Source organism: Mesoplodon bidens (genome assembly GCF_964165515.1).
Source record: "Mesoplodon bidens genome assembly, chromosome: 8".
NCBI lineage: Eukaryota > Metazoa > Chordata > Mammalia > Artiodactyla > Ziphiidae > Mesoplodon > Mesoplodon bidens.
The window spans coordinates 38962433-38988616 of record NC_138165.1 but is presented as its reverse complement, the minus strand read 5'-3'; the positions used below and the strand labels follow the sequence as shown (position 1 = coordinate 38988616).

Here is a 26184-nt window from a genome sequence, read left to right as displayed (position 1 = left end):
CCCACCATTTATTATTTGAGGGGGGTGTTTGGGGAGTTGGCTTTTCATGGAAAGAGAAAAGATCTCATCAGCTCTGTTTTATCTACTGGAGTCAGTTGGTTCCTGCTGGTGGCTATAGGGGGAGATACTGGAGCCAACACCGAGGCAGGGGATGGATGTCTCCCCATCCTGTGGGCTGAAGCCTGGTTAGGCCACCAGTTGTTGCAATGAAATCAAAGGATGCTCCATTGTCATCCTTAAAATTACTAGGAATTCTTTGCTTTTCTGGCACTCCCTTATCTTTTGGAGTAGATTTTGCACTTGTGAGTTGTTGTCTTTTACTTTGTAGTTACAGGTATTTTATCAGGGTGTTGGGAGGGCTTGTTAGCCAGATACAATAGTTTAAAACAGAAACGGGAATTGGTGCTTTTACCGCCCGCACCCTGCCCTGCTCCACCACTGGCTGCTTCCCTCTTCCTCCTACCTCTGTGTTCCTAGGTCCCATCCTGCCTTATTCCTTTCCCTTTTAGCCTCTCCTTACTCCCCTACCCCCCATCTAACAGGTCCCCATGTCTTACCCCTCCCTCATCTTGCCCTCTCCCTGGCAGAGCTGGTGTTTCCCTAGGGCCCTGGATTATCCTGTGTGAGCTGCTTCCACGAGTGTGCCCACACTCCACCCACAGCAGTAGAGATGACCAGGACATGAAAGAGCCAGGGTGCAGGGTGAGGAGGAAGATGGTGTTGCACAGTGGGAGCGGGAATGCTTGGGGCTGCCGAGAGTCCCACCTCTTTCAGAGCACGGCCCTGGGGCTCTTCTTACTCCCCTGTCCTGTGTCCACCTCCATCAACCAGAAACAAGCTCACCTCCGACCAGTCAGCACGCACATCGTCACTTTGAACAGTCTTTGTGGAAGGGAGCTTCATCTCACCCACTTGCCAAGTTAGGCCACAGTGTGTGGCCCAGTTAGACTTAAGATCTTCATATCCACACCTGGCTCAATCCTAGGAAACGTAGATTTAAAATATTTATAGGAAATGTATGCACATAGCAAAAAATGTAAACCATTTAAAAGTGTATATACCTCCCATCCATGTTCCCAGTTGGTCAGTTCCTGTTCCCAGAGGCAAGCACTGCTCCTGGATCCTGTGTGTCCTTCTTAGAGACCTTCCATGCATGTACGAGTGTGTATATTTACATTATTTATATATACATAAAAAAACATACAGTGTGTGCACACATGTGTACATAAACACAGGTGTGTATATATACATACACTCAAGGAATGCAAATTGTGCATAAGGGGAACCTTTCTTTAATCATCTACATGATTATTCCCTCAAGTTTCTTTTCCTTTTCATCTCCTTCCCACCCCTCCCTCCCTCCCCCTTATCTTATAATAGGAACACAAAACGTTTCAGATCTTTTTGACCACTTTCTTGTGGTCTCACAATCTTTGGCGGTTCTCGTTCCTGGCTGTACGTGAGAAGCACCTAGTGAGCTTTCACTCACGACTGGTGCCCAGGCTGCACCCCAGAGCACTCACGACAGCCTTCCTGGGAAGGGCTCGGGCTCCCTTCTGTGGCAGGGCTGGGAACTCCTGCTCCAGTCCTGTGCAGCGGGCCTGGCAGATAGATCTCAGAGTCCAAGTGTGGAGTGTTTGACAGGACCCATGGACTTGGGGAATGAGTTTATCCCAACAAGGAGATGTAGAATAATGAATTCCACACAGATGTAAGATGAACCCTGAACCCAGGTTGCTTTTGGCCACAGTTGCCCCACGGCTTCCTTCATCACCGGGCCATGTAGAGTGTCAGGATTCTGTCCTGTGTGGTGGGAATGGCATTCAGCATAGCCACCCCAGGCAGAGAGAGCAGGCCCAGAGGCTGCAAGAGTTAATGAGTTTACAGTATAAAGTGAAAGAAGAAGAAACTATTTAGGCTGCTTGATGACTGAACATTTATCTCGGATCGACTTTGCCTGTATGGTGACAGCATAAGGTGTGACTGAAAGAAAATTAATGAACACTGGGCCTGGGTGCTAGTGCTGTGGAGCTAATTAAGCAGCCAGCATGAAAAGTGAAAATAGGTGAGGGAACATGTTTCTTCTCACAGTGGCCCGGTACTGTGTGCGTGTAGACCTACCTAGACTATTTTTGGTCTTCCCTGTTAGGTATACAAAACGATATAATGTGGAAAGGCATCTCTCAGTACACTTTCCTTAGGGGAGCAGTACCGAGAGAATGGACTCGGGATCACACTGCCTGGGTTCAGACCTGACTTTACCATTTGCCGGAGTCCTTGGGCGAGATACTTGATGCTTTCCGTGCCTCAGTTTCCTCATTGAAGGAGGGACATAATACTAGCACCTACCTTCATGAGTTGGCTGCAATGATATAAAGTGCCTGAAACCCTGTCCTAACACATAGTATATCTAAAAAAACATTTATTGTGTTAAAGTGCACCCTCCAGGGCTTGGGAGTGGGAGTGTTTCTGAGGTCATATACATATTCTTAAAACTCAGAATCTCTTGCATGGCAACATGCCTTAAAGGGAAAACTTTGACAATTAGAGAGGAAATGCCAGTCTGTTTACTCATCTGTTTTGGAATAAAGTACATTTGGTTCTGTAACCCTCGAGTATTAAGAATAAAACTGTGAGGATAGTCTTTACTGAGCTCTGTTTAGAGAACCCACTTGGAGTTTTGAAGACAAAAGGGTAAACTTGTCCTATTGACCAGATTTTTCTGTACTCTGGAGTTAGCTGCTCTGTTGCCTCTCAGCAGTATTGTTTGAGAATTAGTCATGACTGTGTGAATAATGTTTTGGAAAATTGCTTTCTTGGATACATTAATCTTTCTTTTTGAAAATGCACATTAGCAATCAGCTCTGGCTGGGTAGTTGGGGAGATCCTATAAGATGTAAAGCGGTTTAAAGTGCTTTCAGTTGCAGAGAGAAACTTCTGAGGGTTTCAAAAATGATACTGGATCTTGTGGAAGGAAATTTTTTCCAATTTTCTAGGTTTCTGTAAATATATATGAGTTATATGGTCATAAAACCTTATGATGGAAAATATGTTTAAGAAACATGAGAGCACTCCCAGGCAGGGACTGCACAAAAGAAGCCCTAACACATTTAATGCCCTAGTTAAATGTATTGCACAAGTCCCGTTTTCTGGAACTGGATAAACAGAACATCTTTTCTCTTTCTGTTCTAAGCTTCCATCCCCCCTTCCTCTATCTAGCCACTTCAACGGCACAATAAATGGAAATCTTACTTCCTGCATCTGCAGACCTATTTACCTGAATGTCTAAGCTCACCCTTGCCTTTCTCAGATCTACTCTTTTTGAAATGCAGTTTTACTTTCATCTCCCTGGCTTCGTTGCCCTCATTTTTTTTTTTTTAAAGCCTTCCCTAATCCTGCACTCCATGCACTTTAATCTGTAATGTTGGACATTGCCATTCTGCATAGCCTCCTTTAAACATTCATCATCTCCCAGGTTCGCATTTTCTGCCATTATGAGTTTAAATCCCTTTTCACAGCCTGTAATAGTAGAAAAAATGAAAAAAGAACTGTTACCAAAAGCCATTTCTGCCGATTTAAAAAGCCTTATTGGATGGCTTTATCCTCTTTGATAGTTCTATCTTTGCAAACTATGACTTGGATTTAGTTTTTGTGCGTGTGAGTAAGTATATATGTATGTGTATTTACTTTTATTTAGTACATATATCTGTATGTGTATTTATATTTATTACAAACAGGAAGAACCTTATACCCTCATGCCCTTTCTGGTCTTTTATTTTTGAAACTCAGAGTTGGTGATTTTAAAATAAGAAAAGGTATGTGTGTGTGTATGTTATGTATATGAATGACAGAGACTGTGTATGACCTACAAAGCCTAAACTTTTATAGCAAGAATGTGCTGACCCCTTTATAGAATTAACTCATTCAATAACATGTCTATTTTGGGACTTCCCTGGTGGTCCAGTAGCTAAGACTCCGTGCTCCCAGTGCAGGGGGCCTGGGTTCGATCCCGGGTCAGGGAACTCTGTCCCACATGCCGCAACTAAGAGTTCACTTGCCACAATTAAAGATCCCGTGTGCTGCAACTAAAGATCGCACGCAGCAATGAAGATCCCACGTGCTGCAACTAAGACCCGGCACAGCCAAATAAATAAATGTTTAAAAAAAAATAAAAACATGTCTATTTTGAGTACCTCCTTTTTTTTTTTTTCTCTCAAAGTTAAATTCTTAAATATGTAGAGTAGTGAGTATGTTAGAGCATGAGCCAGCCACCTGGGGGGATTTTGGAAGTTGTAGCTGTGGCCCTGCTCCTCATGGATAACCCCCATGCCCTGGCTTCTTGTCTGAGAACCTGTGTGATTGGACTAGGTGCTCTCTGAGAGTGAAAGCACCTTGGGGTGGATGTGAGTGTCCATGGTGAATCAATGGGAAACACCTGCCAGGGGAACTGGAGGAGGTAGTTGATAATATGGTTTTCCTACCCTGGAAAGGATGTGTCATTCTACCTGGCCCGGGCATTTCTGCTGCAGCAACAGGAAGGCGGACTGAGGTGTATTTCCCAGCACTTAATTGAGGTGGGGAATAAAATAGGTCACAGTCAACAGAAAAACATGTATTCAAAGCTAAAAGAAATGTGCTGGCCATGCTGGTTGTTGCAGTGAGATGTTTTTAATTCCTCTTAAACCTCTTTAAGCATCTGTTGAGGAATGTTAAATCAACTGGAGAATTTCTGGTGTCGTGTTGCCTAGAACCAATATTGTTTAGTCCTATGGATGCCCCAGGAGACTTTCACCTTCTGGCACTGGCGTCGGCATCCTTGTGATGCTCTTGGACTGACTTTGACCTGAACCCCTTGCCTGATGCAGTTAAAGCACCAGACTCTGGAGTGCTGTCTCCAGCTTCTAAGCCACCCACTTCTTTGCGCCGCCTGCTCATACATAAAACTTCTTTCCCTGCTTTGTGCTTTTCTGATAAAAGGAAGTTGGACGTTAGGGATCTTTAATTGTGTCTGAAAAATAAACCAACAGAACAGTATGTTTGGGAATGATATTATGGTGAGATGTCAAAGTAAACTTGAAATAGAAACTCTTCCTCCCCAAACCCCATCTCTAAGTCCCGTTTTACTGCAGACCACATAAAATCAAAGTGCTGGAGCACAGCTGCTCCGAAGGCTGAAAGTCCTCATGGTTATGGCTTTCTTTGGAAACTCATCCCCACCAGACTTGCAGTTAATGAAAATATTTGCTTTGCTTGATATAAACAAAGTTTATGGGCAGAATTTGTAGTTAGGAAACTCTTTAATTCTCTTTTACCCCTCAGTCCCCAATTTCTCTCGTATCACTGAAGAATTCCAAGTATTTAAGAAAATAAACCCTCTCTCAGTAATGAGCTCACTGTTTTATTTCTGATGTTGTCATAAAATATGCATTTCTCCCTCATTTTGTGTCCTCATCCAGATTAAGTGACCTGAAATCTGAGGTTTGTTTGTTTTCGGTCAGAGATACTCGTGTGTGAGTAGGAAAAGACAGTGCCTTGTCACAGTGCCTGCTCCCGTCAGGCCATCCCATAGCTATTTGGGTACCCAGGTTGGTGATTTAGGCAGTGTAAGGGCAGCCACAGGGCAGGGTAGCTTTCTTCAAGCCACATGGAAAACCAGTGTCACCTCTTCAAGGCCCCCCACATTCTGTGTGTGTAACTCCCTGGGGCTGTGGCCTCAGTGCTTTCCAAGTTCTCGTCTGTCTCCTAGGGTTTCTTGTGACACATCCAGGTATCAGATGACCAGGCACCATTCTTGTAGGTACCGCACCTGCTTGCATTCCTAAGATGAGACGGAGGTGGTGGTGGGGACTGGTCATGAGAACCTGATATTGGACCAGAGAAACCAACTGTCCCTTCAACTGTCCCAAGTCTCAGCATGGTGGACCTTCAGCCCCAGTGGGAGTTGGCATTGTGGTGCAACCCCCGTTCTGCCTTAAGATCTGTTTCCTCGCCAGACTGTTGAAGGGGAAGCAGCTAGGAAGCTTCATGCCCTGGCTTAAGACACCAAGGAGGAGGTTTTTGAAAGATTTCAGGCTTGTCCACGGTGGCGTTAAGAGATTAGCTCCTGGGTCCTGGGAATTGGTGGTGATGGTATCTTATAGTGCAGGCTCGGGAAGCAGGGTGGGCAAGGGTTGTAAGAGGACCAGAGTGGGAGACACTGCAGTTCACTTGGACTTAGGAAGTAAGGATCTCCATTAACTCCTTCCTTCCTGCTTCCCTCCCTCATGGGCAGAAAGTCATTTATTTGTCTTGGGTCTTTACATAATGTCCTTGTTTTTGAAAATTCTAGTGAGAGTTTCCTGGTAATTCTCGTTGTTTCTTCAAATGTCAGTCATTTGGATATTTAGTTTCCCAAGTTTATTAAAACCCCTTCAAGCATAGCTGGCCCAGCTGAGACTGAAATTACCTTTCTGATGGTGCCAACTTATGCCTTGCGGAACCTGTGGCTTTTTTGTTCACAGCTCTGCTTGTTTTGAGTTGCCTTTGAAAGCCATGCATGAGCCTGTTTGCCTGTTTTTTTTTTTTTTTTTTTTTTTTGCTGTACGTGGGCCTCTCACTGTTGTGGCCTCTCCCGTTGCGGAGCACAGGCTCTGGACGCGCAGGCTCAACGGCCATGGCTCACGGGCCCAAACGCTCCGCGGCATGTGGGATCCTCCCAGACCGGGGCACGAACCCGTGTCCCCTGCATCGGCAGGCGGACTCTCAACCACTGCGCCACCAGGGAAGCCCCTGTTTGCCTGTTTTAAATGCCCCCTGGTCTGTGGAGGGGGTAACTCTCTACTTCACCGTGCCTCCTAACATGAAAAACAAGTACAGTGATGCCGTTAGGAACTTGACAGTTGGGGTTGCATCCTTTTGAGTATTGTACACAAAGATCTGCAAAAATTGAGTTCCCACTTGGCTAGACAAACGTTTTAAGTTCAAATCCAGGCCTCGATTTTTCGGAGTCAGGAAGGCGTGGTAAACTTTCATCAGCTGGATAACTTTCATCAAAGAGAAAAGTTTGCTTGTGGAAAACTTTCTGTATCTTTCCAGTTCTGATGTATATAATTCAGAGCTTAAAGATGCTTTTTTAATCATCAGGAAAATGACTTACCTCTTCTTCTTGCACCATCTCAGTTGCTTCTTTGTATATACCTGGGGGGTAAGGAGGAAAGCATGTCATCTGAGTACTTGAGGACTGGCTGTATTTTTTCAGAGGTGCTGGTCCTAGCCGACATAGTCCTTTCCTTGTGTCCTCTCTACACTGCAATTGCCTCCTCTGTATTTTTTTTAAAATACGTCTACCACCCTAGAATGTTTAATTTCCTTTCCTTTTTTTTTTTTTTTTTTTTTTTTTTTGCTGCACCACGTGGCTCGCAGAATCTTAGTTCCCCAACCAGGGATTGAACTGATGCCCTCGACAGTGAGAGAGCAGAGTCCTAACCACTTGACTGCCAGGGAGTTCCCTAGAATGTTTAATTTCGATATAGTAAGCTTGTTTGTCATTAAGTTCATTTAGGGGTTGAATACTGAGGAGAACCTGCTTCATCAGTGAGCCACGGTTCCAGTCTCATGACTAAGGGTTTGGGCTGCTTGAGTTGTAGGACGGTGGACTCTGTGCCATGTAGAGTATGAAGTGAATGGGATGCGAGAAGAATCTTAAAAAAAAAAAAAAATTCCACACACACATATGGCATATGGGAATTCTAAGAATGTAGTTCTTAGGAATTAAATTCACATCTAGCTATCACGGATGGCCTAACCAAAGGTTTTTTCTCTCCACTCCAGGAGGTGACTTTGGTCTGGAGATTTCCCCTCCAGTCCTGCCCCCTGGCCATGGTGGTGAGTTTTCTGTGAGCAGCCTTCCGGTGGCAGAGGATGCCTACAGGGTGAGCTTGGCCAAAGGTGTCTCCATGTCTCTGCCTTCATCACCTCTGCTGCCTCGACAGTCTCACTCTGCGCCATCAAGATCAACCAAAAAGTCCCCAGGTAAGCGAGCAACAAAACAGCCCCCAAACTACATGTATTGGAATTAGGCAGAACTAGTGCTTATAAGAAATCTTCTGGGAGAAGGTTTTTTTTTTTTGTTACGGTAACTTCTCGAAGAAGGGAATCTTAAAAAAAAAAAAAAAAAAATGATTTGAATAGATTGATTTCTTTAGTTCAACCTATATATAAACTATTTTGATTGCCCAGGCTATTCTTTTACAGAGGTTCATGTTATCAATATTAACCATCAGTTTTGTTTTCTTGTTCACAAATTAGCGAAATGCTATAATCTAAATTCATTGTGGTATGTTTAAAGGTTATGGATTTTGGCAAGTGTAATCTGACCACAGTCTGTTTATTACCACCCAGCGCTATATACTGATGTGTTTCCTTGGTTACATCATTCAGCATTTGAACAGCTATAAAATTTAATTGTTGGTGAAAATTCAGACTTGTAAAGGGGTGGAACAAGGGACTTATGGATTACTTGTATGAAGTATTTTGGCTTCCCTTATTATTACCAACTTTTTGCACTTAACTTTACCAATAAAAACCCAAACATTATTTAACTTTAGTCAGATGTGAGGAAGGCCTTTCCAAAATAATGATACCTGGCATCATAAAAGTTCTTTGATCTTCTTTTAGGTTTTCTGAGTATTTGTTTACTGAGGGCAAGATAAATTGGGGCCTTATTGATCATATGCCACTGTAAGAATTGTTCACATTTATACATAAACATGTTTGGAATTGATCTAAGTTATGCTCTGGGACTGTGAAATTGGTATCTGTTTTTCTAATCTCCTGAATGAGTGTATTACTTGAGATGTTGTATGCATTATTTCTGAGTCATTTAGTGGATATTTGCAGTTTATGTGGGGTAAAATTAAGAGCGCAAACCTTAAGCTCTGAATGTTAGAAATGGTGCTGTGAATTGGTGAGTGTCCAAAATCTTTTATTGTTTTAGAACTTTCTTACTTTGGACAACACTGTTTACAATCCAGTCATTAGCTGGAACTTGGAAACCTCTTTGGTATGAAGTGATTTCCTGTGCCAAGGAATCTGACCTGTTTATCAGTATTTGGGGAAATTCCTGGAATGTCCTTTCTTCTCTTTGCCCTCCCCCTACTGCTATATCTCTTTGTCAGATTTCTTCTCTTCTTTCAAATTCCAGTTCCCACACTGCCTCTTTTGCCGGTTACCCCACTGGAATTACTCCTTTTTACAAATTGTGCACAGCATTTTACTTTTATCCTTATTAGCTTCATCATTTGTCCTTTTTTCTTGAATTAGCGTGTATGTGCTTCCTATGTCTGATGGTTGAGGACAGGCATGATGTCTTCTCTAAGTATACCTCATCTATATAAAACAGATAATAGAGGTTTCCCTCCTATAGTCTGTGCTATTACAGATGAATTGATGCTGCTTGGGCCCTAGGATTGGCGAACACCTGAGAGACTCTGGGGAATACTGTATTTCAGATATTGTTTTATTAATAAAAAAATCAGTGTTAGTTTTAGTGGGACTTCAGTCTTTAAAATTTTTTTTCCAGCTTTATTGAAATATAATCAACCCATGACATTGTAAGTTTAAGGTATACAAAGTAGTGATTTTATATATATATATATATATATATATATATATATAATATATTACAGACTGATTACCACAATAAGGTTAGCTAACATATTCATCACTTCACAGTTACTATTTCCTTATTTATTTTGTGGCATTTTAAGGGGACATCAGGTAGCAATGAATGGCATGGCAAGCTTGGGCAGAGTGGCAAGCCAGAAGAGTCTCATTTAGGCTGCAGGCACAGCTGCAGAGAAATCCCTGACAAGGCCTCGTCTCCTCTGTCCTGACCAAATTAGATATCTTTGGTTTTAGAGAAAATATCCCAAAGTTTGTTTTTCTCCATAGGAATAAATTTATTTCTACTAAAGTCTTTGCAGGGCCTTATGAATAAAGGGAGTAGTTAGCTCTGCAACATTCAACGTTTTAATGGGTTGAAGGAAATATTCTCCATATTAGATGCTTTTGGTCCAAATGATAATTAAATACACTAAGCAGATTCCTCTTTGGTGGGGCAGTGTTTGTGGATAGCCCAAATTTGTACATCAAATTAGTGTCTCACAGTGTTAATTTGGTTTCATTATCTTGGTAATTTTAATTCGAAAAGGAAAGTTAAAGGCAGAGATGCTTGCTTAAAAATGGCAGTGACTCAGGATGCAACAGACAGTAAACAATGTTTTTTCCAGTGTGGAACACACACAGATTTCTGTTTAAACCATATTGTTGGAAAAGTATCTAGAGTCCTAATATTCTACCTGCCTATAAAAATAGTTGACGTATGGTTGTGAACATGCACTGCATTTTAAAATAGCCATCTATTTAAAAAGCTAGCACTGTTTTTGCTAATGATACAGTAAATACGGTGTGTGCCAGAGCCAGAGCCCGTAGGTAGAGACCCGCCCCCGCCTACCCCACCCGCTCTGTTTTCCCTCCCCATTTGGCTTTGCTTCAGAAGCACATCATCTTTCAGCCCCAGCTCTGAAAGATGCTGACTTCTGTTCTCATTTGTAAGATTAGATGCCTTTTTCTTTTGTTTAAGGCAAAAACAAAGCGAAAAAAACTGCACCGGGAACCAAACCTGTTTTACTTGTTTGGATAGAACATCTTCACTAATTGATGCTAATCAAGAAACTGTTGGCCCGAAACTATTATTCTAGCAAAGGTCAAATACTATAAACTCCTGTCACAGGCACTCAGCACAGCCTGCATTAATAATGAAAGTTTGTATACTAGTATACTTGGTGATTGGCTGGTGGGCCATGGGAACTCAGGACCAGAGAAAATGTCGTTAATGTCGCAGTAATGTGACCCTGCATTTCACATGACTGAGTTTCTTACTTCCACTTACATTGCTAGTTATTATTTTTGTTTACTCTCCTTCCACCTTGCTCCACCTTATTTATGTTTTTCACTGCTAGTCAGAAGATTCAGTTTCCTGAGTACTGTTTCACATTTTTTGTTTTTTTCTAAATGAAACATAAATTTTCTGATAATGAAAACAAGGATCAGTATCCATTAAGTAGTTCTGTGGCTGGTGCAAGCCTTTTTTGGATTAAGAATTCATTAATATTTGTAATGCATTCTTTTGTCTCCCAGAGAAGAGCAAGCCCATTTCCTGTGGATTGTTTATTAGTAATATAATTTGTTACTTTATATTTGGATTACATTTCCCAGATCACTTTGGGCCCATTATGAAACAATCAAAAGGAGGCACAGAGCAACCATTTAAAACACTGAATGAAGTAAAACAGCAGATGGTGAAAAGTGGGTAATACTGCTTTTCTCATCCTCGCTTATATGGGGAGACTGGGTAGTGCTGGTTATAGTCATCCCCCCTTATTCGTGGTTTCTCTTTCTGTGGTTACAGTTACTCGTGGTCAATCAGTGTCCAAAAATATTAAATGGAAAATTCCAGAAGTAAACAGTTCATAATTTTTTTTTTTTTTTTTTGGCTGCTTCGGGTCTTAGTTGGGGCGTGTGGGCTCTTCGTTGAGGCACGTGGGATCTTCCGTTGCGGCGCGCGGGCTCTTCACTGTGGTGCGCAGTCTTGTCTCTAGTTGTGGCCTACCTAGCCTGGCGGGCTCCAGGGCGCGTGGGCTCTGTAGTTGGGGGCACGCGGGCTCTCTAGTTGAGGTGCACGAGGTCAGTAGTTGTGGCGCGCAGGCTTAGTTGCCCCGTGGCATGTGGAATCTTAGTTCCCCGACCAGGGATCAAACCCGCATCCCCTGTGTCTGAAGGCGGATTCTTTACCACTGGACCACCAGGGAAGTCCCAACATTTCCTAAGTTTTAAATTGAGTGCCGTTCTGAGTAGCTCACGCCATGAAGCCTCGCTCTGTCCTGCCCAGAATGTGGATCGTCCCTCTGTCCAGTGTGCCCTGCCCGTTAGTCTCTGCATAGCCCCCTCAGTCCTCAGATCCGCTGTTGTGATATCGAGGTGTTGGGTTTAAGTAACCCTTATTTTACTTAATAAAGGACCTGAAATGCAAGAGTAGTGATGCTGGCGGTTCAGATACGCAAAGAGAAACCGTAAAGTGCTTCCTTTAAGTGAAAAGGTTCTTGACTTAATAAGGAAAAAAAAACCATAGCTAAGATCTGTGGTCAGAACGAATTTTCTATGCGTGAAATTGTGAAGAAGGAAAAAAATGTGTGCTAGTTTTGCTCTCGCACCTCAGACTGTAAAAGTTATGGCCACGGTATGTGATAAGTGCTTTAGTTAAGATAGAAAGTGTGTTAAATTTGTACGGTAAGGTACTTTGAGAGAGAGACCCCATTCTATTTTATGGTTAGTCACTGTCGTTAATCTTACTTTGCCTAACTTTATAAATTAAACTTTATCATAGGTATGTATGCATAGGAAAAAACCCTATAGTATATATGCGGCTCAGTACTATCAACAGTTTCAGGCATCCAGTGGGGGTCTTGGAACGTATGAGGGGAGCTGCTGTATTTGCATCTCTGCCATCTCCAGTCCCAGTTCTGTCAGTTGACCGAGCTGATACAGCAGTTTTGAAAACCCCTCTGGCTGTCTGTTTCTTTAACGGAAAAACCTCAAAGCTGACAGGCTGTAAAGTGGAAATCATTCTGCCCTTTGATTCTTGGACCATGAATTAACGTTCACCAAGGCACTCCTTCCCTCACCCCGCTGGAGTGTTTCTTGTAGAAAATTTGGAAATCCCATTGTAGAGACAGAACTATGCTTAGTGTTTTTTGATTTTCTAGTTTTTTTTTTTAATCGATTCTTCCTAAACCCAGGACCACACGTGCTTTGCCATTTTTCACTGAATATTATATCATGAGCACGTTCCAGTTTGCTTGAAGAACTTGACATTCGATGTCCATTGTTTCAATATTCCGTAATTGATTTTTAACTAATTTCTGACTGTTAGATACTTACATTATTTTTCAGTTTAAAAAAATTGTAGCGTGAGCCAAGATATTTTGTTTTTGCTATTAAATGCCTATGAATTTTTAATTTTATAAATGTATTTTATTTATTTTATTTTTGGCTGTGTTGGGTCTTCGTTGCTGTGTGTGGGCTTTTCTCTGGTTGTGGTGAGGGGGGTCTACTCTTTGTTGCGGTGCGCGGGCTTCTCATTGCGGTGGCTTCTCTTTTTGCAGAGCACGGGCTCTAGGTGTGCAGGCTTCAGTAGTTGTGGCACGTGGGCTCAGTAGTTGTGACGCACGGGCTTAGTTGCTCCACGACATGTGGGATCTTCCCGGATCAGGGCTCGAACCTGTGTCCCCTGCACTGGCAGGCAGATTCTTAACCACTGCACCACCAGGGAAGCCCTAATTTTTAATTTTAGATGTGATAAAATACACATAATAAAATTTCCCATCTTAACCATTTTTAAATGTACAGTTTAGTCATGTTACATACACTTACATTGTTGTGCACCCAGTCTCCAGAAATCCCCATGAGAATATTTTTGTTCAGTAACTTTTACATACGTCTGATCTCTCAAGAGTGGCAGGTTCCCGGAAGTGGAAGTATTGCACTAAATGGACTGCATTTTTAAAGATTTAAAGATTCTTGGTACATACTGCCCAGTCACTTTACAAAAAGCTGCATTGATTTCACATTCCCTCCAGCGTTCTTCGAGTGCCCTCCTTTTGAAGTCAACATCTTCAGGGGACAGTCTTGAGTGGATGGTGCTAGTGGGTGCTTTGTCAGGCCTCGTTGTGGACCACTGAGAATTAGCAAGAGGAGGCTGAGAGTAGTCGTTCTGTAACCCTCCTCTTTTGAACTTCCCTTCTGTCTGCGCTTCTCAATTTCCATTTTTTCTTTCTTGCCACGGTACTATGGCAGGGGAATGATCACAGCTGAGTCAGATCCAGTTCCTGGTCAGAACCACACTCAGCTGGCTTCCAGTTTTAGCTACTGCCGCAGTCTCTGTTCTGTGTGCGGACCTTAGAGGATGACAGACAGGTTGGGGTTGGCGAGGCCTCTAGGGCACAACCAGTCAGGCCTCCTTGCGGATACGGAAGCATCATTACGGAACTTGCCCCGGTGTGCAGGTTAAGGTGGAGGCTGCCCTAAGTCCAGCCCCCTGCGCCGCCCTAGCACGTTCTCCTATGCCAGTGCTAGTCTGCATTGTTCTGTCTGCACAGAGCTGACACATGAGCTGTAGGTGACGTGGCCCGGTGTTCCGGTTGCATGCCTGGGGGGAGGCTATAGGCTGGAGGTGGTACACACAAACATCTGTGAGGCTTCTTCCTAGGGAGGTGGAGGACAGCACAGGGAACACGCAGGCTCACACAGGTCTGCTGGAAGGACCAGCCAGTTCTCAGTCCTGCTGTCACCTCGGAGTGGTCAGGCCACAATCAGGGCTCTTACCCTCAGCAAGGACGGTTCCTCCTGCTCTGGTGAACTGGACAGCTCTCTTCGTTTCCTCCTGCAAACTTGTTATATGACCGCCTACTCCAAGGAGCTGGGCGACCCTGCCTGTACCTTACTGCTCCATGCAGCCATGACCAGGACACACATACTTTGTTGTTCTGTGCTCACACACAGACCTGTGTGCATTTGGTTTGCTCCACTGTGAACTTAAGGACCTTTGAGTGCCGCTAATTCTCCTGCCTTTGAATCTTGGTTCACCCATACACGATTTGGCTGTACCATGCGATCATGCCCAGGAATTTTAAAGAAGACTGCTGCCTGGGTCCTACCTTCAGAGATTCTGGTTTAGTGCCTGTGAGGTATGGCCTGGGCATTGGGATTTAAAAAAAAATCTTCCCAGGTGATTCTAATATGTAGCAAAGTTTGAGAACTTTGGTAAGGAATATGTGATTATATGATAAAATTCCTTTTCAGTGAAGGTAGACGTAGGTATTTGTTAGCTTTATTTTTTTAATTTTAGAATATTTGTGGAGGAAAATTCATTACAAAGATGTACAGAACAAGGTACAGTAAATCTTGGTCCCTTCCACCCGCTGTGCCCCTAAAAAGACAACCACTTCTGACAGTTGGTTGAATTTCTGGTTTTTTTTTTCTTTCTTTATTTTATTTTTTGGCTGCGTTGGGTCTTTGTTGCTGTGCGTGGGCTTTCTCTAGTTGCAGCGAGTGAGGGCTACTCTTTGTTGCGGTGTGTGGGCTTCTCATTGCAGTGGCTTCTCTTTGTTGCAGAGCACAGGCTCTAGGCATGCGGGCTGCAGTAGTTGTGGCACGTGGACTCAGTAATTGTGCCTCATGGGCTCTAGAGCACAGGCTCAGCAGTTGTGGCACACGGGCCTGTCTGCTCCGTGGCATGTGGGATCCTCCCAGACCAGGGCTTGAACCCTTGTCCCCTGCACTAGCAGGCGGACTCTTAACCACTGCGCCACCAGGGAGGTCCACTTGAATTTCTTTCCTGCCTTGTTTCTGTACTGAATAAACGATAGTATTTGCCCACTCCCCCGAGCATTGTACATGTAAGAAGATCCCAGTTTCCCACTAAATAAAGAATATTCTTATATATTAATATTTAAAAGCCTCTTTATATTTTCATTGGATAGGCTTTAACTGTAGGATTACTAGTTGAAAACTTTTTTGATTAATGTTGTGAATGGATTATTATATACTTATTGGTCATTTGTACTTTTTTCTTTGGGGAATTCTTGTGGTATTTGTCTTCTGTTCTACTGGGGCAATATAGAGTTCTTACTGAATTACAGCTTTCTTGTTGTTTGTTTTAAGACCATCATTCATGTATGTTATTCAGAAATTTTCCCAGTTCATGATTTTCCGTTAGGTTTATAGTGTTTTATGACTCACAGAAGTTTTTTGTTCTTTCAATTCAAATTTACACATTTTTCCATTATTATTTATCCCTTTGCATTTAAAAGAATAGCTTTATTGGGATATTTTGCATATCATATAATTCATCCATTTAAAGTTTACAGTTCAGTGTTTTTAGCATTTTCACAGGGTTGTGCATCCATTGCCACAATCTAATTTTAGAACATTTTTATGTCCCTTTAAAAAAAAATCCATTTGCATTAGCAGTTACTCCCAATTCCTCCCTCCTTCCAGCCCCCCACCCCACAGCCCTAAGCAAACACTAATCTATTTTTTTTTTTCCTTTATGGATTTGCCTGTTTGGGGCATTTGGTATAAATAGAATCATATGATATGTGGTCTTTTGTGACTGGCTTCTTTCATGTAGGTATTATATATGCCACGTTTTTAAATCCATTCTTCAGTTTATGGACGTTTGAGTTGTTTCCACTTTTTGGCTACTATGAATAATGCTGCTATGAACATTTGTGTATGCATTTTTGTGTGATTGTAGCTTTTCATTTTTTTCTGGGGTACATACCAAGGAGTGGAATTGCTGGATTAATATGATAACTCTATGCTTAACCTTTTGAAGTAGTGCCAAATTATTTTCCAACATGACTGCAGTATTTTGGATTCCCAGCTGAGGAGTATGAGGTTTCCAGTTTCTCCACATCCTTGCCAACTCTTGTTATTATCAATCTTTTTGATTATAGCCATTGTAGTACATGTGAACTGGTATCTCATTGTAATTGTAAGAATTCTTTGTATGTTCTAGATACAAGTTATGCAATATGCAAATATTTTCTTCCATTCTGTGCTCTTGATACTATTGTCATAAGTGCAAAAGTTTCAATTTTTTTTTTTTTTTTTTTTTTTTTGCGGTGCGCGGGCCTCTCACTGTTGTGGCCTCTCCCGTTGCGGAGCACAGGCTCCGGACGTGCAGGCTCAGCGGCCATGGCTCACGGGCCCAGCCGCTCCGCGGCATGTGGGATCTTCTCAGACTGGGGCACGAACCTGTGTCCCCTGCATCGGCAGGCGGACTCTCAACCACTGCACCACCAGGGAAGCCCCCTCCTAACAGTTTTATAGTTTTAACTCTTACATTTAGGTCTGGATCCTTTTTAACTCCATTTTTCGTGAATGGTGTGTGGTAGGGGTCATTTTCATTCTTTCACATGAGGAAGGATATCCAGTTGTCCCAGCACCATTTATTGACAAGTCGATTCTTTTCCTGCTGAATGGACTTTGGGTGATCAAGTCACTGTTGTGCCCAGACCAGCCCTTCTGTTCCACTTCCCCTTTGCTTATTCTCCTCCTTCTGTCTTAGGTCAAAACTTTCTCTTTCAGAGTTGACCTCAGGTGTGGCTTGCATCTGTTGCTTCATCCAGCCTTCCTTTATGTCTCTCCTTTTCCCTGTATGAGAAAAAACTTACTGTTCCAAACACCTGTAGCACTGTGCTTCCTCCCCTCTCTGCACTGCCTGTCATGGCGTTCCTCTGCCTTGACATTCCATGAGCTCCCTGTCTTGGGATCTTGCCTTTGTGTTTCCCCTTGGATACTTGGAAACATCTAATCACTTCCTTCAGACAGTTACCCTGGTGATGGGGCACTGGTTTGCACCTATTAAAATGAGTAGGATTTTAGTAATCCACCTTCACCAGTTCCATGTGATTGGTTGAAAATCAGGAAAGCAATTTAAATTGCAGTACCTTGCATTTGTAAAGCTGGGAACATACCTTTCCCCATATCTAGAGAGAACTGATGCTTAATCAAGGTCCTACCTCTCTCAGGACTTCGCTATGATCAGGGATGGGCAAAGAGGAGTATGTGTGAAACTGGGTCAGCAGCCTCCTCATGCCTCCTTTTCTATGTTCCTGTCACTCTTCTACTTTCTCAGGCTTCTGGCATTTTTTTGCTGCATGTTTCCCACCACCTGCAGTTAATGATGACTGGAGGTTTTACCCAGTCATACTTTACGGCAGTGTCAGGTGCACCCTTTGGTGGTGTCAGATGGCGGCTAGAACAAACCAAGTGCCGTACTCAGAAATGAGGGGTTTTACCTTAAGAAAATTGATGGGAGCAGAGGCAGTGGCGGTGGGAACCTCTTCTTTTTGATCATTTCTGATTCACAGAGAAACACAGAAGTCACAGAAGCCCGTGGAAGATTTCGCACCTGTATCTAACATTAATGAAAGTTAGTGAGTGGTCAAAACCGACAGGAAGGAAGGATTGATGTTCCAGCCTGAATCCTCAAATTTGTAGTGAAGCAAGTCTGTGGGTGGGTTGGCAGGAACAGCTGGCTTTATTCCAGGCAGAGTGGCAAAGGTGTGCAAAAGCTGGGAGTTGGGAAGCGAAAGTGGACATAGAATGGTGATCTCTAGAAGAGAGGTCAGTAAGAGCTGGAGTGTCCTGCAGAAGGAAAACAGGGACCATCAAGAAAATCTTCATTATTCAGGCCTGGAGTGTTGGAACCAGTAAGCTTTGCCTCTGGGGGTTTATTGAGAGTTACCAGCTAACAGTTACAGATGGAACCCCTTTGCTGTGCAAGGGTTCTGAGAAATAAAATTTAGGAGACTCTTCCAAGGAGATGTGACTTTCTTTTTGCTTCTCTCACCAACAAAATGTTCCTTTATTGGCCAAAGGTCCTAAGTGGCAGTTAATGAGCTCACCTTTTTTAAAAAATAGAATTTATTTAAAACAGTTTTAGGTTCACTGCAAAACTGAATGGAAGGTACAGAGGTTGCCTGTTGACTCCTGTCCCCACACATGCATGGCCTCCCTCATTGTCAGTATCCCCACCAGAGGGTACATTTGTTACAGCTAATGAATCTATATCGACACATCTTTATCACCCAAAGCCCAAAGTTTACATTATGGTGTTAGACATTCTCTGAGTTTGGACAAATGTATAATGACATGTATCCATCATTGTGGTATTATACAGAATTTTTACTGCCCCCCAAATCCTCTGTGCTTCACCTAATCGTCCCTCTCTCCCTACCCCAACTCAAACCCCTGGCAACTACTGATCGTTTTACTGTCTCCATGGTTTTGCCTTTTCCAGAATGTCATATAGTTGAAATTATACAGTATGTAGCCTTTTCAGATTGGTTTTTTCATTTAGTAATAGGCATTTAAGATTCTTCCATGTCTTTTCATGGCTTGAGAGCTCATCTTCTTTTTAGTGCTGAATAATAGTCCATTGTCTGGATGTACCATGGTTATTTATCCATTCATCTACTAAAGGACATCTTGGTTGCTTTGAGGTTTTGGCAGCTATGAATAAAACTGCTGCAAACATTTGTGTGCAGGTTTTTGTGTGGACGTAGTTTTCAACTCGTTTAGGTAAATAAATACCAAGGAACGTGATTGCTGGATCATATGGTAAGAGTGCTTAGTTTCATAAGGAACCAACAAACTGTCTTCTGAAGTTGCTGTACCCATTTTGCATTCTCACAAGCAGTGAATGAGAGTTCCTCTGGCTCTGCATCCTTGCTAGCATTTGGTGGTGTTAGTGTTTTGGATTTTGGCCTTTCTAATAGGTGTATGGTGGTGTCCTGTTGTTTTAATTGGCATTTCCCTGATGGCACATGTTGTGGTGCATCTTTTTTTATGCTTATTTGCCATCTGTATATCTTCTCTGGTGAGGTGTCTGCTAAGATTTCATCCTTTTTAAAAATCAGGTTGTTTTCTTATTGTTGAGTTTTTTTTTTTTTTTTCTTTTTTTGCGGTGCGCGGGCCTCTCACTGTTGTGGCCTCTCCCGTTGCGGAGCACAGGCTCCAGACGCACAGGCTCAGCGGCCATGGCTCACGGGCCCAGCCGCTCCACGGCATGTGGGATCCTCCCGGACCAGGGCACGATCCCGTGTCCCCTGCATTGGCAGGCGAACTCTCAACCACTGTGCCACCAGGGAAGCCCCTTATTGTTGAGTTTTAAGAGTTCTTTGTATATTTTGGATAACAGTCCTTTATCAGATATATCTTTTACAAATATTTTCTCCTTGTCTGTGGCTCATCTTCTTAGTCTGTTGACATTGTCTTTCTCCGAACAGAAGCTTTTAGTTTTAATGAAGTCCAGCTTATCAGTGATTTCTCCCATGAATCATACCTTTGGTATTATATCTAAAAAGCCCTTGCTTTTTAGCCTATTAATGTGATGGATTACATTAATTGATTTGCTAGTGATGAACCAGCCTTGCATACCTGGGATAAATCCCACTTGGTTGTGATGTGTAATTCTTTTTATACATTCTTAGATTCAACTTGATAGTATTTTGTTGAGAATTTTTTCATCTATGCTCATGAGGGATATTGTCCTGTAGGTTTCTTATAACGTCTTTGTCTGGTTTTGGTATTAGAGCAATGTTGGCTTCATAGAATGAGTTAGGAAGTATTCCCTCTGCTTCCATCCTCTGACAGAGATTGTAGAGAATTGGTACCTATCTGGGCTTGGTGCTTTCTGTTTTGGAAAGTTATTAATTATTGATTCAATTTCTTTAATAGATATAGGCCTACTCAGAATCAATTTCACTTTTGGAAAAGCCTAGGAGAATAAGTTAGCCACCATAAGTTAGGGAGTTGTGAGTCTCTGGTTTTAGCTGAGTTATTAATGATCCTGATAGGTACCTTTCTCCACCCCAGTCTTGGGCAGGTTGGAACTGTATTCACCTCCCACTTGGTGTGCTTGGTTAAGTTATAGGTGTTTCTTCATCTGAGGGATGGCGGTAATAATGGTGCTTCTCGTATAGGGTAAGTGAAATTGAGATGTATACCATAAAGCGTAGGGCATGGTACACAAGCTCTCCTTTGGGGCTTGCTATTTCACTGCAACCGTCTGCCTTGGAGCCCATCTTCAACTTTCTTCATCTGACTCAGCGGCTGATTCTCACAGTACCGGTCCTCTTGATTCCCTATCCTCAGCCAGATGCTTCCCAGTGGAATTTCACCCTCAGATCTGTATGCTTTCTGGCATACATATGTCTTCTTGATGTGCAGCAGGCTTTGTTCCCTGTGAATAGGATGAAAGCAGCATAACGCAGTGACTGACCGACTGTCTGGATTCCAGTTCCAGCTCTGCCATCAACTACTTATGTTATTCATCTTCTTTTGGTTTGCACATGATTCGTGTGAAGTAATTGAAATTATGTCGTAAAATTGCCCTGTAAAGGAAGCCAGCTCTTGGAACTAGTGATGCAAATGCAAAGGTTTAAGAAAGCAGTAGTTCTTAGCAGAAAAGAGACAATTAGGTAAAGAAAAAAGGTCGGATTCCTGGTGGTGCCCTGCCTCAGTAATCTGTGAAGCTCCCTGTGAGCTCTTCATTGAAATGAGAAACAGTGATTCGTGAAGCTGATAGAGAGTAAGTGCTCCAAAATGGTTCAAATGTGTTCCCTGGGCAGTGCGAGCAAAACTCCAATGAAAGTTGAGCAGACAGCTACTTATTGTCTGAAGCTAAGCGCGAGAACAGGGTTACAAAATTGCTCCTTACACAGGTAAATGAAAAAGAATGTAAGGCAGAAACGTTTGCATCAGGTTACCCTTGAGTATCCCTTAAATGGCTCATAAATGCTACATGTAGACACAGCGTCTTTGGATGGTACCACCATTTTTCTTCTGCCATTGGCAGATTGTTGTGTTTTGTTTTTTGCACCAGGTGAGGTAGGTAGTTTGTACTTAGGATGGCATTGTACCAGAAATTACGTACTTTATACACCAGAATTCCACTATGTGAAAAGCACGTAGGGGCTGAGAGTGGCTGAAGGAAAAGCAGATGTGTGTGTCTCATCCTCCAGAACCACCCCCCATCTCGTAGAACACATGTAGTTGAATGCAAGTGAGGTAACTCCGCTCCACCTAACGCAGGAGGGGAGTGGCATCTGAAAATGCAGGAAGTGTTATGGACACTTCTGTCTCAGGCATTTTGACGTTTCACAAGGACTCTGGATGTTGACGGTCTTCAGTAATCAAAAGAAAATATATGCCTGTTGTACACATCCTGGAGTCTAGTGTTAATATTTGACATGGAAACTAGAGGTCTTGGCAGTGAGGCTGACAGGCTAGGAATCTCCTGTTGTGTTAATCAAAGAATGATTGTCGACTTTGAGCTCTTTAGCAAAAATTCAATAACTTTATTAAGAATAATTTACTTTTACAAAATAATCTACAACCTTTTTTTCCACTTCTACAGTTCCTATTAGAGCCAGATGTATTCTCTAAGATTTGAATGAGTGTGTATATGTTCTCATGTACACATAAAAATATGAGTATATGCATGCAAAAGATTTGCAGAGTCCATGATTTGTTTGTTTGGGGTGTTTTTGGAAGTTGTGAGGTTTAAGCAGATCTTGTTTGCATTAGATAAGCTTGAACTTCTGTACACTCCGCCTTTTCCCTTGCTGCCTTCTAGATGGAGAAATTCTACCCAAGCTATGTGGTGTTGTGGGAAGCTTCTGGCCCTAAAAGACAGACAGACCTGGGTTCAAATCCTGTTCTCAGTAGCTCTGTGTCCTTGGAAATTACTTTGCTGCTTCTCTGATTCTAGGTTTTTCTCATCTGGGAATGAGAATGAACTACCTAGTGTATTGGTCTTTGAGAAGATAGAGGGAATGTGTGACGAGTGCCTGGCTCCTAAAACCCCCACAAGAAACGCTTCTGCTGCCCCTGATTCCCGAGAGCGGGTAATTCGCCCCTCTCTCCCTTTGTTGGCCTCTCTCATATTTCTTGTTTTGGCTTCAGTCTGGTTTTCTGACATGGACAGCAGGGAAAGCTCCACTGCTTCAGTGCAGGGACCTGTAAAGTCTAATTGTTGAGATTTGGATATGGGTTTGTTAGCTCTGGTCATGGTTTTCATCTCCTGTTGTCTGTGCTGCTCCCGACCAAATGCCTTGTTTATTCGTGGTCCTATTGTAGCTCTTATTGAAAGTGATAAAGGTCAACCTGTGAGAATGCAAGTAACCATGTTTTGGAGGAGTGTGGAAAGCAGTTCCCAAGGAAGCAAACTGGTGCTAAAGATGTTGGGGGTGAGAGTAGGGAAACCACCCAGCATCTGTGTGTTGTCTTGAGGTGACGTTTGCTTCTTCTGCCCGGCTGTACAGGATGCCTCGGAACGGCCACCTGAGCCCTACAAGACTCTCAGGAAGAAATGGTGTCACAGTCCAGGCCAAGGACTTGATATTAACTTGATGTTAAGTTTTACTGCATATTTTTCTTAAGTTTGTGGTGTTTTAATAAGCAATTGAAGAATAACAGGTCCTTTTAAGGCAGGAAAAATATGACTGTAGCTTGATACCTGCCAGTCACATGACTGACTCACACTGTTGCTTGTAGATTTCTTCATGATACACAGAAAGGAAAAAATAAAGATGTGTTGAGTCCCATGTGTTTTTCCTGAAATGAGAAAGGCACGTCCTAGCAGACTGCTTAAGAGAATCACATTTTTAATTTGCATTTGGACACTTTTTCATTATTTTTGTGGTTCATGTTCCACATTTCTTCCTTTCATACTGGCAAGTCTTAGTTTGTGTGCCCTTTAGCCTTTAAAAACAGCCTGTTTTTATGCACTAGCGCTATTCTGAGCTCCTTCTCCTCCAGCTCTCCTGGACTTGCTGGCAGCTAAGCTGGCAAGAGATTGTTCAAGGCTTCCTTCTTAAGAGGACACTGTGGGTGGATGGGACTTGGGACTTTTTTTGGTGGTAAACTTTATTTTTACAAATGGCTTCAGAGGCACTCTGAGTTACTTCCATCTTTCCTTCACTCAGTGATTTCATGAGGTTCCATAAACATTTGTTTTAAGGGGTTTACCGAGCATCAACTATCAGCCCAATCAGTGTTGGGCTCTGCTCTAGAGATGAGGTAGATATAAAGGTAAATACATGCTCTGGCCTTAAGCTTTGGGGGCCTCCCAGTTTAGTGAGAGAGGCAATGACTTAAGACACTGTGGTGTCTACAAAGTGCTGTGACCACACAGAGAAGAGCAAGCATCTCTTTGGGGGAGCTGGCAATGTTCCAAGTGCAGGTGACATTGGAGGGTGCTCTTCAAACATGAGTTAGGGGTTACATGGCAGACAGGGATTGGGGTGGGTGGGAAGACTGCCCCGTAGGGGAAGAAGAACCCTGCATGAAGTCTGGACTGGCCCGCAGTGGCTGGATCTCACACAGCATTACGGGACAGGTTGCATTTGAGGACCAAGGATGGAAATACAGTGGGGCCGGGGAGGATTTGATTCTTCTGGCAGTGTCGTCTTATTCTTTTGACTGTTTTTATAATAGAGGGATGAAATAAGTAGATTTGGGTTGGGATAGTAAGTATTTATTTTGTACAGGCCATCTTGGAGTGGAGGAGACTGTTTGGGACTCTTTTGTAATGATTCAAAGGAGGTATAGTAGCTGAAACCTTGGCAGTGACAGAGGAGGGGGATGGAGGGAGGTGGAGGTCCATTTGAGAAAATTTTAGGAAAAGGAGTCTGTAGGTTGTGGTGACTCATTTGTACATGAGAATTAGAGAAGGCAGAAAAGTGCAAAATGGGCCAGGGCTTGTGAGCCTGTTTCATGTCATGGCACATATAGGAAATATTTGTCCAGCAGTGGGGTAAATGGACTGTCCCTTGTAGCACTGCCCCAGACTGCCCTGCAGTCCACAGAGCTGGGGGATCTACATCCCAGCACATCCTGTAACAAATTCTTTGCACAGCAGTTGGGAAGCTTGCTAAGGTCTCTAGCCTGGGTTTCCAGATAGATCTAGATTCAGAAACTTTTTGCTGCGCTAGTGGCTTTATTCACATTTTCCCCCTATTGTTATGGGGTCTCCAAGGGGAGTCATTATTTTCGTGTTTTAAGTAAGGCTCTGACAGGTGGAATTTCAACCCTGGTGCTGGGATTCCAAGTCATGCTGTCTCTGTACAGCCACAGGCATAGGTGCTGGTGTAATTAATTAGAATGTGGAACACAGAAACAGGTTGGCCAGGGAGGGTGGCGACTTTGAATATCTCTAAGCTTAGTATTCTGCAGAGATCCTTGCTTGTGAAGAGCACCAGGGAATTGGAGATGCAGAGCCTGAGCTCAGATCACTGGCCTCCAGGGAGGAGGAAGGATCTCAAGACATGGCATCTGTGGCAGATGCTGGGAAGTTCAAGTATGATGAGGAATGACAAGCATCTGTCAGCTTTTGGAAATAGGAAAACAGCAGAATCAACAAACTCTTTCTGTCAAGGGTAGATAGTAAATATTTTAGGCTTTGAGGGCCATATGGTCTGTGTTGCAATGACTCACCTTTCACTGTAGCGCAGCTCAGCCATAGACAGTTCATTCATGAATGGTCATGGCTATGTTCCAGTAACATTTTATTTATAAAAACATGCAGTGGGTCAGACTTGGGTCCTAGACCATAGTTTGCCAACCTGACTTTTGCCTTAGAGGAAAGGAAGGGGGGAATGGAAACTTAGTATTTATTCAGTGCTTACCATGTACTAGACCCTTTGTAAACATTTTTAACCTTGAGATGTAGGCACGAATCCCACTTACAGTTGCTGGAAAAACCCAAGCGTTTAGATAACTTGCCTGAAGGTTATACAGCTACTTAGGGACTGACTGGGATTTGGACTTCAGTCTGCCTGAGTCCAAAGCCCGGGTCATCTCCACGTCACTTAGTTGCCACCCAGAACAGCAGCCTCAGGTCAGATCCCTCTCAAAAGGTACACATGGCCCAGAAGCCATCAAGCTCTGCATTCCCACTGCTGTCCTTCACATAACATTCAGTGAAGCACTGTTTTTCTGCTTCACCTTTGTATTAGTTTGCTAGGGCTGCCATGACAAAGTACCACAATATGGGTAGCTTAAACAACAGAAATTACTTTTGTCATAGGTCTGGAGGCTGGAAGTCCAAGATCAAAGTACTGGCACGTTTGGCTTCTCCTGCAGCCTCTATCCTTGGCTTCCAGATGGCCACCTTCTCCCTATGCCCTCACGTGGTCTTTTCTCTGTGTCTGTGCACCCCTGGTGTCTCTTTGTCCACATTTCCTCTTGTAAGGACAGCACTCAGATTGGATTAGGGCCCACCTCAATGGCCTCATTTTAACTCAATCACCTCTTAAAGGCCTAGTCTGCAAATATAGTCACATGCTGAGGTACTAGGACGTAGGACTTCAGCATATGAAATTTGGGGGCACATCCTTCAGCCTGTAACAACCTTCCTCCTCTATGGCAGATGTCAAGGGATTGTTGGGAACACAGCCTAAGTTCCTTAATACAGAAGCTGAAGGAATTCTCCTGTATGTGAAGGCTTCTCTTAGTTACCATTTGAGCCTTAGATAAAAAGTTTATTTTGGAATAGTTCAAAGATAGTTTGCA

General features: G+C 43.0%; 1 protein-coding gene across 4 annotated transcripts in view; it reads left to right on the top strand.

Moving 5' to 3' along the window:
* The window catches only part of TANC1 (tetratricopeptide repeat, ankyrin repeat and coiled-coil containing 1), a 235869-nt gene that overhangs the window by 95243 nt on the left and 114442 nt on the right, over positions 1-26184 (top strand). For all 4 annotated transcript variants that reach the window (XM_081242562.1, XM_081242563.1, XM_081242564.1 and 1 more), the window contains one exon: positions 7810-8010. In XM_081242562.1, coding sequence (XP_081098688.1) covers positions 7810-8010 — 201 coding nt within the window. The remainder of the gene's footprint in view (positions 1-7809; positions 8011-26184) is intronic.